This window comes from Drosophila erecta, unplaced genomic scaffold (assembly GCF_003286155.1).
Source record: "Drosophila erecta strain 14021-0224.00,06,07 unplaced genomic scaffold, DereRS2 tig00000152-arrow-arrow-pilon, whole genome shotgun sequence".
Lineage (NCBI taxonomy): Eukaryota > Metazoa > Arthropoda > Insecta > Diptera > Drosophilidae > Drosophila > Drosophila erecta.
The window spans coordinates 766,727-785,040 of record NW_020825211.1 but is presented as its reverse complement, the minus strand read 5'-3'; the positions used below and the strand labels follow the sequence as shown (position 1 = coordinate 785,040).

General features: G+C 38.5%; 2 protein-coding genes across 2 annotated transcripts in view; both read left to right on the top strand.

Moving 5' to 3' along the window:
• Positions 1-18,314, top strand: part of LOC6549804 (low-density lipoprotein receptor-related protein 2) — a 143,968-nt gene that overhangs the window by 41,476 nt on the left and 84,178 nt on the right. The gene's annotated exons all lie outside the window — the stretch shown is intronic.
• On the top strand, positions 9,816-10,211 carry LOC113564593. Its single transcript, XM_026982735.1, is given in 1 exon segment — positions 9,816-10,211. A coding segment is annotated over 1 exon segment (396 nt).

Here is an 18,314-nt window from a genome sequence, read left to right as displayed (position 1 = left end):
TAATTCATTTTGAAAGTAGCAGGTATATGAAAATGTATCATTTTATTCTTGGGCTTTAAGAATGCTAGATACATTTTGGAAAAGTTGCACCAATACATTCATCAAAATTTTTCCTGGAATTATGTACATTTTATCTGAACTTTGCCATCGCTAAAATGGAAATATTTTTATTGTTTCGAAAGCCATTATAATCAATAGGCAACTCCTGCCCCCCGCCTGCCGCCCCCATCGACCGACCGCAAATAATAAGTGGGAATTTTTCATCATGCAGCGCCGTAATATTCATTAAAATTATTTTCTTTTTTTTTTCGCTGTCACTTAATTTTCTTGTTTTTGCAATTTTCATTTCGCCATTTCTCTGTGGCATTTCCATGCCGATTTTGTTGATTTGACGACAATTTGCATGCAACAATTTATTGTTGACGGTCAATTGTCAGTCGAAGTTGAATGTCAATCAATGTTGACTATGTCGCCATGGACGGTGGGTGGTTTTTGTTTTTTTTTGGTTTTTGTTTTTTTTTTTTTTGGAAGGGGTCTGGGTCGCCGGCTGACGTAATCGAATTGTAAAATGGCACAAAATAAAGGAACTCGAATGAGCCGATTGATAAAAGCGAAACTCAATTATTTGAGATGCGTCGTCACCTTGAATAATTGAATCAACATTTTCGACAACTTCCCGTCTCTTTCTGTCTTCCTCCGTCCCACTCCCAATCACAGGGGGTGGGGAAAGTGGGTGGAGTAATGGGGTGAGGCATGAGGGGTGAGGGCTGAGGAAAACGGGACGGACAATTGGACAATTGAATTACGAATGTCGAGTATCGAAGTCGAATGTCAGTGGCGATTGAATATAGGGGGCAAAATGGAAATGCAATTAAAATCAAAGATGTCCCAGTACCAGACCGTAGATAGAGATGGCTGCAAAAAGATAGAAAGAGAGAGAGAGAGAGAGAGAGAAAGAGCGAGCGCCAGACAGAGGAAACTCTATTAGCCTGGCTTTCCTAATGGAAATTTGATTGAGTAACAATGGCAAGACGGGTTTATGGATGTCCGTGGATTTATGGCATTAATAAAGTATTTTTCTTAAAGCGAAATTTAAATGCTGTACTTAAATGTTACTTTGTCTATATAATGGACTTAAATAATGGATAACTGAAGTTAAAGTAATAGGAACTATAATAATGCCCAGCACCTAAATTCGTTATATAAGCCCCATTAAAAACTTAGTTCAAGCCATCAAGACTTTATAAATTAGATGTAAAATTTGTAAAAATATAAATACTAATGATCTGCCCCGATCGATTAGTCAAAATACCATTAAAAATCTTTCTATCCACTTTAATTGGCCCGCTTGAAAATTCCATTTATCATGCGGAAATCGCGCTGATTTAGTCATGTGAACTACTTACCCATACGGAAACGAATTAATTTGCCAGAACTAAACTTTTTGCCGGGCATAAAACCATTTTGCGAGTTTGTTCCTTTTTTATGGCTATGCTGATATCACCATGCTTATTTGTTTTCAAATAATAAAATACTTGAATTAACTGCTTATTAAATATGAAAATGTTTATTTTTTGTCGACAAGGAAAAAAAGCAGAGCGTAAAGAAATAATCTGGACGCTTTTTTGAAATCAAGTAAATATTATATGCAAATTTTCGGATAAGATAAGATGGTGAAGCGTTGACTTAAGTTCACTGTCTGGATAATGCCATCTCTCGCTTATAATCTCTCCCTCTCTCTCTTTTTTCGCTAACCAGAGTGTGTGGGTTTTGCGAGTGCAAATATTTGAGTGTCGCCTATTTGTCAATTTTCTCATGCTTTTCGTTTACGTATCAATGACCCAAGGCGACCACATGCAGATGGCGAAAGAGTCGGCTACACTGGGGAGCGAAAGAGACGGGCAGATGGGCAATGGCAGCTGCTCATTCATTGACTTTACGGTCGTCTATTTGCTTAGTTTTGGAAATTGGAAGTTTTCGGGGTGGCCAGAATTCCCAGAGGGCAAAAAATAGTCGAAAAAGTGAGCTTTTGTCGGCTGTAATTCCATTAAGTCCTTTTAAATTCTTTTGCCAGTTTCTTTGCCTACATTTGAGTACCGTTGAGAATATATTTCAATATTTTTTCGCACATTTTAATGAAATAATCGTTGCTACTTGAAAAGTTTTTCCTATACTCAATGTTTTTTTTTTTTCATTTCCCAATAATTCAAAAACATTTTTTGCATTTTCTATGATTTACTAATTCCGCTCTTAAAGCAGTGAATACAGCGCTAAACAGGAATTGTAATTATTAACATGAATTCCTAATTATTTATAAAAGTTAAGCTCTTTAAATTCCATTTAACAACAGTGAAGCAAAATGTGGTAATAACCCGATCAAAACTAAAAATCTCGGAGTATTGCAACATTCTTTAACAGCAAACGAATTTTAATTTATTGATATAAGCAAAAAAAGATGCATTTTGAAAACCTTTAACCCCACCGTGCCGGAATATTTCATGCATAAAATGCCTTTCAGGCTTCGGCTTTTAATTGCAATTTCATGTAGCCAAACGTGGTTGCTGCTATTGTATTTCTATATTTGGCACACAAATATTTAGCCCACTCAAAGGCCACTGGAGAGCAGGAAATAATAATTATAAAATAAACAACAATGGCAAATACTGTGAATTATTTTTAATATTAAATGCCAATAATCAACGCAATTAACAAATTCATCGAGCTCAATTGGACAAAGTCAACGGCTCACAATGCAACAGCAATGTGGAATAATGGCAATACAATAATAATAACAATAGTAATCTTGGCCATTTTATATGCCACCTCATTCCCGTGAATGTCTCACCATTTTACATATTTTCCTTAGCAAACTTTGATAAACAGCTTTTAATAAATGATGCCCAAATGTTTAGCTTAGGTGACCACAAGGCCGGGAAAAATGATTAATTATAGGAAGAAATGATAAAACGAGTGAGATAAATTGTAGGTGAAGAATGAGATGGCAGCAATATTATCAATTATTTGCCTAATTATAATCTGGAAATTGTTTACCAACTAGTTGGATTGTTCATAATCTGAATAATATCTTGATCTTAAAGTGCTCGAAACAAATTCAAATTTAAAATGCTCCAATTCCGAAATGCCGATAAGAAACTTCTCAAGTTGACCTACGGCGCCAATTTTTGTGCTCCACTTGGAGTGTAGTTCAAGTGCAATAAATTCGCTCCCCTGCCCCCCGCTAAAGTGGGCGGGTAAAGTGGGCGTATGGTGGATGATGGATGCTTGGAAAAATGGCGGATGGCAGGATGGCAGGATGGCAGGATGTAGCTGAAACCCAAACGATACGAAACGAAACGCAGCGATGGAAAATGGAGGCCCAGTGCGGTTGCAAGGCATTGAAACCAATTAACGAACAATCAACCCGGGCAACCGCAAAATCCAAATTGTTCAGCGTTACGAGTGACTTGGGGGTTTGAGAGTTCAGTTTCAGTTAATAATGTGTATATATACAAGTATGGGCGTATACTCGCACATACATATGGTCGGATGTATAGTAAATCAAGTTGGGGCCGAAACGCAGCTGACCAGATTTACAGACGTGTGCACAACAGCATGCAAAAACCAATTTCAAATGGCGACTTTTTCGGGGGGAAGGGGTACCAAGTGAATTTGTACTTATTGCCATACAGTGGGTATCCTGTAAAGCAACTCGTTGCAACATCATTTTGTTTCCTAAGCAATAGCAAATTGTTTCTTTAAGGTAGGAGGCAGCTTGATTCTAAAATAAATAATACGAAATTTTTTTTCAATTGAAGGGTAGCTCGGAAGTCGATACAACCTGAGTGCCAGGCGAAACCTATTTAAATCTCAGCGGATAAAAATTGAACATGATTGCTGTATTAATTTTCCTTTCAGTCTTTGCTTGCTTAAACTTTTTTCATACCACAATTTGCCGCAATTTTAGTGAAAACATGCAACAAATAAAAACAATAAACATTTTAATTAAACTACAACAATAATCAGCAGAAGGTAAACGAGACACTGGGTAAAACGAAAATTAAAAAAATTACAATAAAAAACAATGCACACGCACGCACATTTAATAATTCATTTTCCATTTAACTGGCAAATCAAATTATATTTAAATATACTCAAATTGAGCAAACACAGCCGGCGGATAATTCACCGAGTACTCCGCATTCGAGATAGTAATATCCACAGAGAGTTGAAATAAACATAAACAAATCCGCAGACAAACAAAGCTAATCAACAGAAGTTTTCTGCGTTCTGTGTGTGAAATCAATCAAATTAGCATGCAAATTGGAATGCCTGCAAGAAAAACGAAGACTGAAGCATTTGCCTCCTTTAAATTGCCAACTAAAATACTCTTTAATACATTTTTGGGGGATTTCTTATTGAATTTCTCTTCACATTGCGACTGGCGAAATCATTACACACATGTAATTGAATTCGATATGCAGTCGCTTTAATTATTAATACCAATAATCACTAAATATCGTTTTCATTTTGTTACTTAATTAGGAAAAATTTTTTGGTAATTGAAAATGAAGCCCACAGAATTATAATTTAATATATTTGGTGTGAGCTTATTAATTAAAATAAAACCAGTGTTTATTACATTGCTAGCTATTTATTTCATATTGCATTTAATACAATGTTTTGCAACAATTGAATCAAGTAATTTGATGCTTGTAATTGTTTAATTCCTAATTAAAGTAGTAATGCGATTTTTCGACATGCAGCTGCATATGTTTTGAATGCAAAATAAATCATGTTTCTAAAGGCAACAAATCGGCGAAAAATTTGACATATATGTACCGCGTATAATCTGGCAAGTCATGTTTAAATATCTCAAATATATTTGATCAGCTATAAAAATAAGTCTGTAATCAGAGCCGTAAAAATGAAAGCCTTTAAATATCTAGCCGAAAAATAAAGGTGGCAGACGAACACGGGCAAACAAACGTTAATACAAAAAAGAAAAAATTACAAAAATGTATGAATGAACCAAAACAATGTGGGAAAGAAAGAGAGAGGCGTAGCGGTGGGAGGGAGACAGAGAGTTGCCAGCACTTGGCGGTCATTGTTCCAATTTCTAACCATTTTTTATTTTTCTTTTTTTTATTTCGTGTATGTGTGTGAATTGTGTGTTGTGGTGATTTTATTTCTTCTTCTACGTTTTCCAAGTGTTGTTGTTAATTTGTTTGGCTGTGGCGCGCATTTTTCACACACTACTAAACAGGGGGAAAATGGAAAATCCCCGTCCATCCCGCAACCATCCTTGTCTTGTGACTCTGGTTTTGTGCATTAAAGCCTGCAGCTACCAAATACACCACAATTTAAGCATTTGTATTCGTGCCCGTGGCTCACATGTCAGGTTGACCGCCCAACGAAAATAGCAGGAGAACAAGCCAGCAACAACAACGAGAAAATGTAGATAGTGGAAAAACCGGAAAAACAAAAACTCAAGCCAGGCAAAAAGGGACAGACAACAAGTGGAGGACTTAGAAAAGGGCAAAGATATTTAATCTTGACACAAAGCTGCCGGCAAGAGAATTCAATTCAACAAATTCACAGATAAATTTATTGAAGTTTTTATCTCCTAAAGGTTGAGCTTCGTAATTGTGCAGATGTATGTTTTTCATTTCCAACCAATAAGTACGAGCTACTATTATTGGTATTTTAACCAAAATGTACATACATATGTATGTACATAAATATGTTAGTGCCGAAAATTTAACAGAAATGTGTGGGTATATTACTATTTTGACGACAAAACACAACTTTGAACCAACTTTGAAAACCAAAACAACCGCTGACATTTGTGAGTGATTTGGCGGTTCAACTAGTCGTATACGTGATATGCATGTGACACATCCAATTTGCAATGCTGCCCAATGCAGATATAAATCATAATTAGACGATAGTAACCAAGGGACTGGAATCAAAACAACAGTCCCATGATACATTGCTAATAAGGCTCGTTTAGCCCGGCGTATACCTAATTTTCAATGTAATAATCAAAATCACATTTTGGCAGCTTAAAAAAATAATGTATTTACTGTTTCACATGGTTTGAATTTCACGAATTTCATGAATTTACCCGATTCGAACTCATAGAACGCTTTACCCCACGCTTGAATGCAACAAACATATTCAAGAATGCCAACCAAATCCTAACTAACTAACTTTATTAAAGCGGATACAGGACCTTTTCAGGGGCGGAAAGCGAAAGGGGGTGGCAACTCTGGTGGGGAGGATCCACAAAGGGAATATGCACTAGACAATATGCAATGTTAGTTTGCTGCTGCTACACCATTTTTTATTTCTGTTCCCGTCCAGCGATTAAAAGCACCACTACACCCAAAAGCACACACCCATGCACACACACACACGCATGCATCGCAAAATAGATAAAACCAAACACATACCCTTGCAGATAGAGAGAGAGAGCGAGAGAGATAGAGAGAGACTGCTGGAGAGGGCGGGAAAGAGAGGGGGCGACTGACAGCTGCCGTCGGCTTAAATGGCGCTTACAGCAAACGCAAAAATTCGCGCCAAACAAAAACAAAATCCAGAGGATAGAAACAACAAGCAAAGAAACATGAACAAAATTTTTGAAAACATAAAGCATAGGTAGACACGGATACGGGCGGCATTCGATACAGCAAACTTGGATTTCTTATTTATGCACAACAAATAAATTGGAAAAATGTATTTGATATTCCGCATGACTCATTTCCTAACCATATTATCTTATCCCAACATAATTCGTTTTATAGAACCTTAGAAATTTGTGTGTACTTTGTTGTTCAACTTTTGAAATAGTTCCTTTGTTGCTGCTATCGAATGCCTGCTGTAGCTTTGGAAAATGGAATTAACGTTCGCATAATTGAGCGCAAAAATTGTAACTAATAAAACAGCCAAGTAAAAAAAATGCAACAAATTCAATTAAAGCAGCGTGCCAAGAAGAAGCATATCCAAAATCTCTCCTCGCACACACGCGCACACACACGCACACTCACATACAGCAAAACAAAGGCAGGCACACACGCACAAAGTGAGTGTGAAAATTAAATTTGCCATGCTATTAGCATTTGTCTACGCAGCGAGCGGGAAAGAGACAGCAGCGGGCGGTGGGTAAGAGACGGGGCGAAGCGTGACTGATGCGAAGAGTATGGTATATATCTATATAGTATATATACACACGCCACATGTATGGGGCCCATTTTTTTTTTTTGGGAGTTTGTGGAGTTCGGAGCACATTTTGATGGATAGTTAAAGAAGATTCTCTTGTCAGACACGTGTTCGACTGCTTGCTAAGCAGTGTTAATGTGACACTTTGCGGTGAATTGGAAGGGTGGTGGGGGGTGTTGGGTGGTGTTGGGTGGTAGGAATTTTCCGGCTGCTCTGCAACGCTGATTCTTCGGTTTTCATCCGGTAAATTGCTAAATAATTCAGTGCCCCCGCTTAAAAGTACTGGCTGCGGTCTCCACTTGGCACCTCCGCTGCTTCATCTTCTTGCACAGTGCGTTTTTATCCGCTCGAGTGACTTTTGTGGCCCACTGTTTGTGCAGTCAAATGTTTTATGAACAATTGAACAGTTTAATTGACTTTAAATTGAGTTGCCTTCCACCGAAATTTAAAGTCATGCTCACCACAAAGTCGATTTAATTGCTAGTTGCTTTTAGCAAAAACGTCAAGACAGCCATTTTTGGAACTACTCGATGCCAGCTGCTTTTGGGCTAAAATTTGGAAATTTTCAAACTTACTAAGGTCTAATCTATTTGAAAAATGTTTCTATTTAAAATATGTACATAACATATACAACTAGAGAGTTCCATTAATGCGTTGACCTATTTTTTTCGGCATCCTTGGCGCTGCAAAATCATTCATCTTTGTCGTCTCAAATCGAATTTATCAAAGTCGTTGATAAAATAATTTGACCAATATTACATATGGATGTGCATACAGCCATTGTGCACACATACACCTACACACTATACATATGTATGCACTTATGTGGCCGAAAGGAGTCAACGATCGGTGGTCATTCAACTTTGGGCTTTTCACACTTGTCCGCACTCTTATTTCGATTAAAAGTGTCAATTTTTTTGGGTTGCTTTTTGCTTTCTGATTTGATTTTCGTACGCTAATTCAATTAGATTTATGTGCACCATTTGACATGCTCCCCTCTCGCTTGCACGCCGGTCGCGCCGTCCCACTCGCTCGCACGCAATGCTTTCTGTTTGCAGTCGTATGTTTATTTATTTCTGGACATGTCGCTAAATGGGTTTTCTTGTTTGTTCAAAATCAGATCATGGCCAATAAATCAACACTCAATTCGATTTTGTGTGAGTGGGTGCTGTGCGGTTGTCAAGCAAATTGATTTGTCCATTTCTTCGAGGGGTTGAACAAATAGAAATGGCAATGCCAATGCCAATATTAATAGGAGCATGGGTATAGATAGATAGAAATAGAAGAACCGGTGAGCAGGTTATGTAAATCCAACAGGAAGGGGCGGTTCGGTTTTTCCGTTCGTCAACTTAATAACCGAATCGCCTTAAAAGAAAAGCCAAATCCAAAACCAAAACCAAAACCAAACCGAAAACCAGCCCAAGGAGTCACAGTCAAAGTCAAGAAAAACTTGTTTTCCACCGCCAAACAGCGGAAATTGTCGGGCTATTATGGTTTTCTTTTATTTTTGGTTAGCTTGCCTGGCTTTTAAGCTAAACCAAGTCAAAGACTCATAATTGATACGCAGAAAGAAAGAGGGAAAATGCGATAGATAGGCGGATGGAGAGGTGTGTTCGCTGCGAACCAGTTGGAAAAGTGATAATGAATTCGAGGAAAACTGTGTCACGGAAAACCGTGGAAAATTCAATTGGAAAACTGGAAAAAATGCGACATTTTCTAACATTAAATCAATTAAAATAGAAACCGATTTTGTTTCTATTATCTTTGATGTACTAGCGGGCACAAATTTCTATTTAACTATGGAAAAAATGGCTGTTTACTTACGAGTATATACAGTTGCGGAGACATTAATAGCACCATGTATATTACCATAAAATCAAGTATACGCACTGTTAGCTTTGTAAAGCCAAGTGATTGCTGGTTACTCACCCTTTGCATTTAATTATCATTTATGATACATGCAGACGGATATTTTATGTACATCTTGTACGATCCTCCACCATCAATTGAATATCGCTTTTTGGGGTAATACTTAGTATTTGACACTTTGGCTTATTGAAATAATTGAATTTGGAACGAGATCGAATGTTCGATCGTACGCTTGGATCGCAGTTGCAGTCGACCTTATAAAATGGATGCTGATGCTGATTTAATTAGGCACTCGAATTGAGACTTGCTCATTTTCAGCACGTACTGAATCCAACGGCCAATGGCCAATGGAAAATGCAACTGGCTCGCATTGAGCCCGGTTATGACCGACCCGCCGAGCACAGTGGTTCAAGGTCCATTTGCGGCGGTGTAAATTGCAAAAAACCGGTGATAATTTATCGACTGTCTGCGTTTGCTTGCATATTTTTGGATTTTTGTTTAATTACTCAATTTGGTCAGGCACGTTGAAGTTCTATTTTGGTGTTTTATTTATTTGCAAACGTTGGTGTGGAACTTGAAGTCTTTAAACTACGCCATTTTTAAATTATTTAAAATGCATTTGAATTGTAAGCATTATCTGATTTTTATTTGATATATACTTGTATTTTTTTTCCTTTTCGCATACTTTCCACATCATATCCACTTTATTTAAGTCAATTTGACCCAGTATGCGGGAAGTCTGTGCAATTTTCTGCAACCTGGGGCTTTTGTGTGGAGTCCCATTGTCAATATGCCAGCCATTGGGTCTCCAGTCGGTGGTCTTCGGTCTCCGGTAGTCTTTGGCCGTCTCCTGGAGTCCCCGGTCCCCGATCCCCGATCCCCGGTCCCCCCCCCGGTCCCCGGTCCCTGTCCCTGTCCTCTGGTCCGTTGTCCCTGGTCATTCACATTATCGTTGCATGTGCCGAGAGGTAACCCCGCATGGGTGTGTTCGTTCATCTTTATTTCTTGTGCGTGCAAAAATTCAACAATTGCAGAAATTGAAACTTTTGCCTCTTGCCGTTGTTGCCACACACAGAAACATTGAAAGAAAACTTTCAGACATGAAAATCGTAAAAATAAAATGAAATAAAATAAAATGTGCACACGTTTGCCTGTTTCTGTTTCTGTTTTCAGTTTTGCTGCTTTCTGTTTCTGTTTCTGTTTGAGTTGGAGTTTGTGCCCTGCAGACAGACGCTTAATATGCCAATGCACTTTTTCCGAGGAACGGAGTGCTTTTCCAGATCCGGATCCCATATATGTATCCCTACCCATTTTACCCCACACCGTTCCGTTCTGCCTCACATTTGTGTTTATTTAATCTTTCACCGGCAAAATTGATATGCCCAAGTAATAAACAAACATCGCTGAGTAAAAAGAAAAAATATGAAAATAACACAAATTGAAATTTATGTTTCAATATTTGCTTAATGTCTCAAGAAGCGGTTTTTCTGAGGCAAGTGGCTGTTTGTGCTGCACAATTCAAATCGATTAAAGTTTAAAGTGTGCTAAGTGCTCGCCTTTAGCAGATTTATTCAGATTTATTATACCTTACGAAATGGGTCTTGGTTTCGATTGAGGTGATTTTTGGATCTAGATTGTAGAGCTTTTTGTTTTCCATGAGTTTAATTAATTAACTTTATTATTTCTTCGGCATTCAGGCAACATGTATTTCTGAAGCAACGCACAGCTTGTAACTTATTGCATAAAATAACTGGCTTATCTTTCACTTGCCATTTCTTTAGCTTAATATTCAAATGATTCTCCCTTTTTCATCATTAAATTCGTGTTTTTACCACGCTTTCGCATATCAAGCATACGCCGTGTGGTGCATTATGTGGAATATACTGCTCTTCGCTGACTCATTCTGCGCTGCTCTTTCAGCGAGTTTCTGCTGCCTTGCCACATTTTATTTGGTTTTACTTGGTTGCCCTTTTGTTTGCTTGTTTATTTGTTCTTTATATATATTTGTTGCCCCACTCTGGCCATATTTTTTGTTTACTTCTTTTTTTATGTAATTTGCGCACAATTTGCAGTTCATTGTTTTTAAAAGAGAGCGAGAGAGAGATAGAGGGAGAGAGAGAACGAGGGAATGGTAGAGTAACCGAAGTGTGCCTCATCAGGACATGGGTTAACCCACTCTATCAGCCACTTTTTGCTGAAGGGAGCCCCTTAACCCATGTTGCCAACGACCCTTCTTCCTTTCGCCCCTCTCTCTTCACGTTTTTCTTTCTTTCTCTAGGAGCTTTGCTACTCAGAGTTCCATTCTTCGGCTCCTCATTTGTCTGTTGTTTATTTTTTCAGCCTCAAATGTGTCTGTTTTATATATTTTATATAATATACAAATATATGTATACATATTTTCTACATAAGCCCATGTTGAGTGTGTGCGTGGGAACAAGGACAAGTTGCGGCTTCTGCGGGCAATTTCTCTGCTACTTTCTCAAATAAGCATTTCAATGCAATTTTTATATAATTTTTTCCCTCCACTCTCTCGCTTTGCTAATCCACTGTTGACATGCAATTTGATTCAATTATCATGATTTTGTTTGAGTGTGTGCAGTTGTCTCTTTTTTCTGTCGCAGTTTTTCCTCAGTTTTTCTTTTTGTTGTTTTCTTCTCTCAAGAAGCGTGGGAAATTTAACAAGCTTTTGACTGATTTTTCCCCATTTTTTTGCCTGTTGTGTGTGTAACTCATGCAATTATTCAATTTGTGGCCAGCCATTAGGGCAACAGAACAGAAAAAACCAAAAACGTTTGCGAAATTTGTAATTTTCCTTGTGTTTCACTAATTAGTTTCGATTACCCAAGGTATATGTAAAATTAGTTATTTTCCCCCAAAATTAAGGGCTTCATTCCTAATTGGTTTTCACTGTACCAAATGGATTTACAACTAAGCGATGCGTGAATACGAAATCACAATCAAATTTTAATGCCTTTTTGTCGTAGTTTTTTGAGCAATTAATCGTTTCGCTCTTAATGATTATGCTCAATAGCTGTCTCGCTCAGTATCTGTGCAGCCATCTCGCTTACGCACTCGCTTGTTTGTTTCATTAATTAATCATTGCTGACATCACGCATACGCAACGTCTGCTGCATATGCAACTTTTGTACGGGAGAATTGCAAATACAAATTGCAAAAAAAAGAAGAAACAAAATTAAATTAAATTCATTGGTAGAGGAAATTGAACAATAAATAATCAAACTCTTTCATAAGAATTACAAAGTATACCATTATTTTCATTCTACAAGTATTAGATTCATTTCTTAGACATTTTATATGAATAAAGAATTTGGGATTTTTTTTTCATTTTAATTCTGCTCTAATTTGTTGTTTCTAATTAAGTCAGAATAATCTTCGCTGTGCCTCAACAAGATTCCCCATAAGATTGAAAACCCTGCCCCTATTACCCATCTCTTTCTTTCGCAATATCCCCCTCTGCTTCTGGCCAAAAATTGCTTTGGCGTCGCATAATCGCCGCAGTGTTGCAACAAGAATAACAGCAAAAAACCCATTTCCCCCAGTAAAAGTAATTTCTATGCAAGGCCAACGACAGCAACCGCTGCTAGTGCGAGCGAGATGACTGCGGCGAGGAAGCGAGATGGTGAGAGGTAGAGTGACAAAACGGCACTTTTGGGCGAGCATATTTATGATGTGTGCGAGTGAGTGAGAGGGCAGAACAACCTTTGCATGTGTATCAAATAATTTAAAGGGCAAAAAGGAAGAAAAATCTAAATGGAAATCCGCACAAAAAATAGTAAAAGAGATCGTAGAGATAGATAAGATCAAAGGACCACTATGCCCATCAAAAGGTGCTTTTGGCTAATTGAAAACAAAATGATGCAGCACAGCTACACTAAGAATGTTGTTGGAAATATACCTATTTAAATATTTAGATGTGTTACTTGTTTATGTGGACTTTGTTAGCTTTTATTTTAAATGACTCTGCTAAGTGCCACAATACTTAGTACCATAATACCATAATTTGACCCGAGGAATCGATTTAGACTCAGAGCATAACTTTTACGTGCCAGGACACTTGAGATCGCTTGCTGTTTTCGACCAAATCCCGCAATCGCATTTTCTTGCACCAGCGAAAGGAAAAAAAAGAGAAAGGAAAATGTATTCGACCATCAAATGACGCTGCACATTGCAGATTCGCTTTTCCGCAAACACATTCACACACACACAAGCACACACACCAAATTTAGTATCGCATAAAAATTGCTGAGAAATACACACGGAAAACATGACAGGACGAGCACGAAGGAACTGCAAAAGGAGCGGATAAAACGAGGACAACAAAGTGAACACTGAATGGACAACGCTCTTGACCACTTTCCAGCACTTGGGTGGAGGGGGTGTTGGTGGTGGTGGGGGGAGTGTTGTGTGTCCCAAAGCAGCTTAACAACTCAAACATCCTTGGGCAGCCCAAAAGCACCCAGCACAGCCCACCATACAGACCACCCACAAGCCCAATAACTTTGGGGCCAGTCAAAGTCGAGGCGTTTGTCGCCGAAACGAATTTGTGTGTCACTCAGCAAATAAGTCACACACACAGCACTCAAAGGTGTGGGAGTGTGTTATGTGTGTGTGTGTGTAGGAGGGGCTGACAGTGGGGTAGGGTATCTGAAGGTGTTGACATTGCCAAACTCGATGCGTTGTTGCCCAAACTCAGGGACCACCGCATTTTCCCTCAATGCGATTCAATCGAAAATGGCTTGCACAACAAATGGAGCAGAAAAATAAAATGAAATTGAATTGAAAAATAAGGGGTTAAATTTACCTGATTGTTATGCCCTTTCTCACCATGCAATGACATCTACATCTCTTTAAAACTAAAAAGTCCACTTGTTTGAATAGCTCTCTTAAAAATACTTCTTACGCTTAGGACGTGATGCAATTTTCTTCAATAAACCCAGACTCTGTGTAATGAAATAGAAAAGTAGCTGCACCACCGCCTAATGCATATTTTTCACCTAAGCAAACAGGTTAAGTCATCTGATAAAAGAGCTTAGCCAGCTTAAGCATTTGCAATCCCCCAGACATTTATGGTCAGAGAAAATGCCTTTTGGCCTCCTCTTTATTTCCAGTACGTATACATTTGGCAAATCCCAAAACCGAAGTCGAAAATTATTCGATTATTTGCTCGGAAGTACAAAATAAAAAAAAGAAGCTCAATCGATTTGAATAGTCAATGTCTCGGCGGAATTTGCCAGCTGAATATTTGCATTTGATATTAAGCATTAATATAGATTTCTGTGTGAATGAACTACATTTTGTGTGAGCTGTGCTATGAATTCCACCGAGATAGTCGTCGTTCCATTTCTATATGTTTTCTTCTTGTTATCCTTTCGTCTCGAGTATCAAGGATATGTCCGAAGTCAAAAACATTTAGTTGCAGAGTTCTGTAGACCGCAAATTAAATGAAAATAAAATGCATTCCCTCTCGGCGCAGGCAAGTAAATAAAAATGTGTATATATAAATAGAGGTGCATTTATTTATATACTTGTAGAGTGACAGGCGGACGAAAGCCCCCATTCCATTCCACTGCACTCTACTCCACCTCTTCTTTTCTTTTCGGCCGATATGTACAGGCATGCATAGATATATGTGACACACATAGACGAGTGGAGAAGTTTCGAGCAATTCTTTTTAAGCGTTTTTCCTTGTTTGTGTATATTTACCTTTGGGATTTATGAGATTAGTTGCAGACGCACACAGATGCACCCGCACGGTGACTGCAAATGAAAAGCAGTTTGCAATTGCTTTGAATGCAAGCAGAAAAATATTTAATACAGCTCACAGCACTCGCACAGGCACACACTAGCACACAGCCACACAGATACACAGACAGGGCGGAAAGGACACGAAGACATTGCACAAAGGACACGCGCACACACACGTTGGCACACACACTGACAGCCAGACGCATCGTCACACAGACAACTTCATTTCAAGTGCAGCGAAGCGCGCCTTTTCAGTCGCAGACAAATGTCCATGTGGGTACAGTACGCACAGGCAGTTGGCGAACCCCAATTATGTTAATACAAATAAATTCAATTTTGTATCCGAGCTCACAGTTTCAAAGAGAACATACAAACTGAATGAATTTATATTGTATTAGCTTGCAATTTCATTTGCCCATTGTCACGTAAGCCCCAAGCTTTACTGTTAATAGTAGGCAGACCCCTCTGTGACCACATTTTGTGCACATTTCCCTGGCAAGGACAGACAGAGCAACAGTGAAACATAAACGTTTCGGAATAAGTTCTATGACAATTTTTGCAGTCCGTTCTGTATTTCACTTATTTTTCTTCGATTTTTCATTGTCCAGTGTCTCCAGTTTCCCACCGGTGCTGTGAGCCCGAAAATCGAAGATTACACTTGGATTCCCATTGTTTCTGGTGCTCTGTGTGAAAACTAATTAGGTTTATGCAAAAGGAGGGACGGACAAAATCGATTTAATTCCCTACAGTCTAAAAATCTTACTCAAATTACACATTATTGCTTGAAAATGGTCGAAATTACTTGCAAGCGAGTTTCATTAACAATCACCATTTGCTTGCAAACACATAATCAGTAATTACTTTGATATGCATGCATTAATTAAACCAAATATTCATACAAATGGTATCCCCTTTCATTGCAGGTAAAAAATCTTTACATAACAAATCTCACTATTTCCAATTAGGGAACAGAAATACAACATATGGGTGTGTTTCTATGTGAGTTTATTTCCATTGATTGGTAAGTTAAAACCATTTGCATATTTCGCCATATTGACATGGCATGTCATTAGATTTGCTTCTCGAGTAAATCGACCGAAAATCCTGTTCGACAGTGTAATCGAACACAATTTAGTGCGCCCTTCCACTTCGTTTCCTATTACCAACGATTCTCTCTTTCGCACTTCTGCGCGGAAAATTTTAATTAAGCCAAAAAAAAAAAGGGAAAGGAAATCCTTGCTCACTTTCACAAATATTTGCTGGGCTTGGAGGAAATGAGGCCAACTGAGACTTAATAGAAAAACATTATTATATAATGAAAATATTTTTTCTTATTGCACCGACAATCAGTAACTTCTCTTCTTTCTCTTCGATTTTTAAAGATCACTGTTTTTTTCTGACTCGTAGGCACTTTCTTTTTCCAAGTGCACAGTCGAGTGCGAAATTTGCTTGGCACCAACAGTGACGACGGCGACTGGAAGTCAAAGAGGAGTCAACAAAAGCGGTTGACTTACTTTGACATTAGCACTAGGCATTTGAGAAGGAGCCGAAGCAGGCGAAAGAGATGGCACGATGGCGTGCGAAAGAGTGCGCACTGGCGGAAGAAAAAGGGCTGAGGCTTTGATAAACTTCATTTCGCATTGAGGATAACGGACGCTTAGCTGCTCAAGACCAAACATCTAAATAAACAGCAAATTGAATTGACCGAAAATTTAGTAAGGCGGGAAATATGAGAACTTTGTTTCTGTAAGGTTGGTTGGCCAAAATGGTTGAGCCAACTGAAATTGATCTGCTGCGAATTCGAATTGGGTTGGGACCATTCATTAAGGTTGGTAAATAAATGTTATGCTTTATTGTCCATTACATTGGGTCGCACTTTAAACATGTATAAATGTTAAACTCACTGACCACTTGGATGGTGTTTTGAAATGTCTCTTAAATTAAATGTTACTTACTTTTCCTTTGCTTACCGGAAAGTCGATCCTTTTGCTAGGAAAAAATCGTTGGCTTTCTCCTTTGTCTCCCTGCCAATTTGCGTAATTGCTCGAATTCATTGCATATTTATATTTACTTGTGTAAATGTGATTCGCCCTTAAACTTTTACCGACCGAAACGATTTAGCGAGTATTTTCACTGCCGAGGACTTCTTGCGACTTTCGTCCTGCCTTTTGTCTGGTCCTGTCAGTTGCTTTGTCCTTGCCATTTGCTATCTACGCATTTGGACGGAAATCAAAGTGCAATTTATACAGAGCTCCTTCGAAGGAGCTTTGGCAGCAGAAGATTAGGGCCGCCTGTTCGTCATCCGGTGGACCCGGATTCATTTGTTGCATTAACACAATTGCCAATTAATAATGACCAGGACTAAGAGGATATGAAAGGGGATTTGCGGGCTGGCCGAAAATCGTTGCCTACTTGGGGCGCTTCGCTGTGTGACAGGGTCGAAATCCATTTGGGTTATTATTACATTGCCTTTTGCTTTGCACCTGCCAGCGAACAGCTGCTATTGTTGTTCTTGTCCGCTCTGACAAGTAAATTAAAATTCAAAACAATTTTGTCTATGGCAAATTCCATTTTATGACCATCAAAATTTATGCAATAAATATAAACAAAATTTGTTGCCAACAATATGACTGAGATGGCCAAATGTAAACAGAAAGAGAGAGTCTGAGCAGTGTGACAGAGTTAACTGCTAACAGGAATGGCCAAAGTGCACTGAGGAAAGAAAAGACAACAAAAAATAATAGATTAGGGCATAATCAATAAAGCGTGAAGTTGTAAATTAATTTCTCGACTATCAAAAAAAAAAAAAACATGATTAAAATAATCATTAGTCATTTTTAGTCAAATAATTGCAGCTTAAAAATATGGTATTATATATTAAGCAGCGTTTCAATTGCAGCAAGTATTAAATTACATATAATTATGGCATTGCAAAGGGGCGAAAGTGTAAATAATGCGATTTAAAAAAGAAAAGACTTGCAAAAAGGGGAGTGCATGTTTTACGAGCAATTGATAACATTTTTTTCTGTGCAAACTGCACACACATTGGGAAGAGGAGCAAGCCAAGCAGCAACAACATATGCATAACCTGTGCTCCCTCTCTTTCTACCGATCCGCTCTCCATCCCTTTCGTGTCCCTTCGTCCCCTCCCTTTCTGCTACATTGAGAGGCGTGTGCAAGCAGATAACGTTGGCATTACGTCAGGATAACGTTGAAATTACATTTTTCACACAAGGACTGTCAGCTGTTCTGGCTTTTTGGTCGAGTGGGCGGGCGGGCGAAAAAGGGGCGGAACTCGGTTGCAATGCGGCATTGTACAGCTGACGACTGACCGTTCCACATGCAAATTTACTTGCAGTTGCAGCAAAAACACATAACTGTTAAAGTTAAGCCATGTCCAACGGTTTTCTCGCCTCGCAATGAGAGTGAGAGGGAAAGAAGCGCAGGCAGTGTGACCAGAC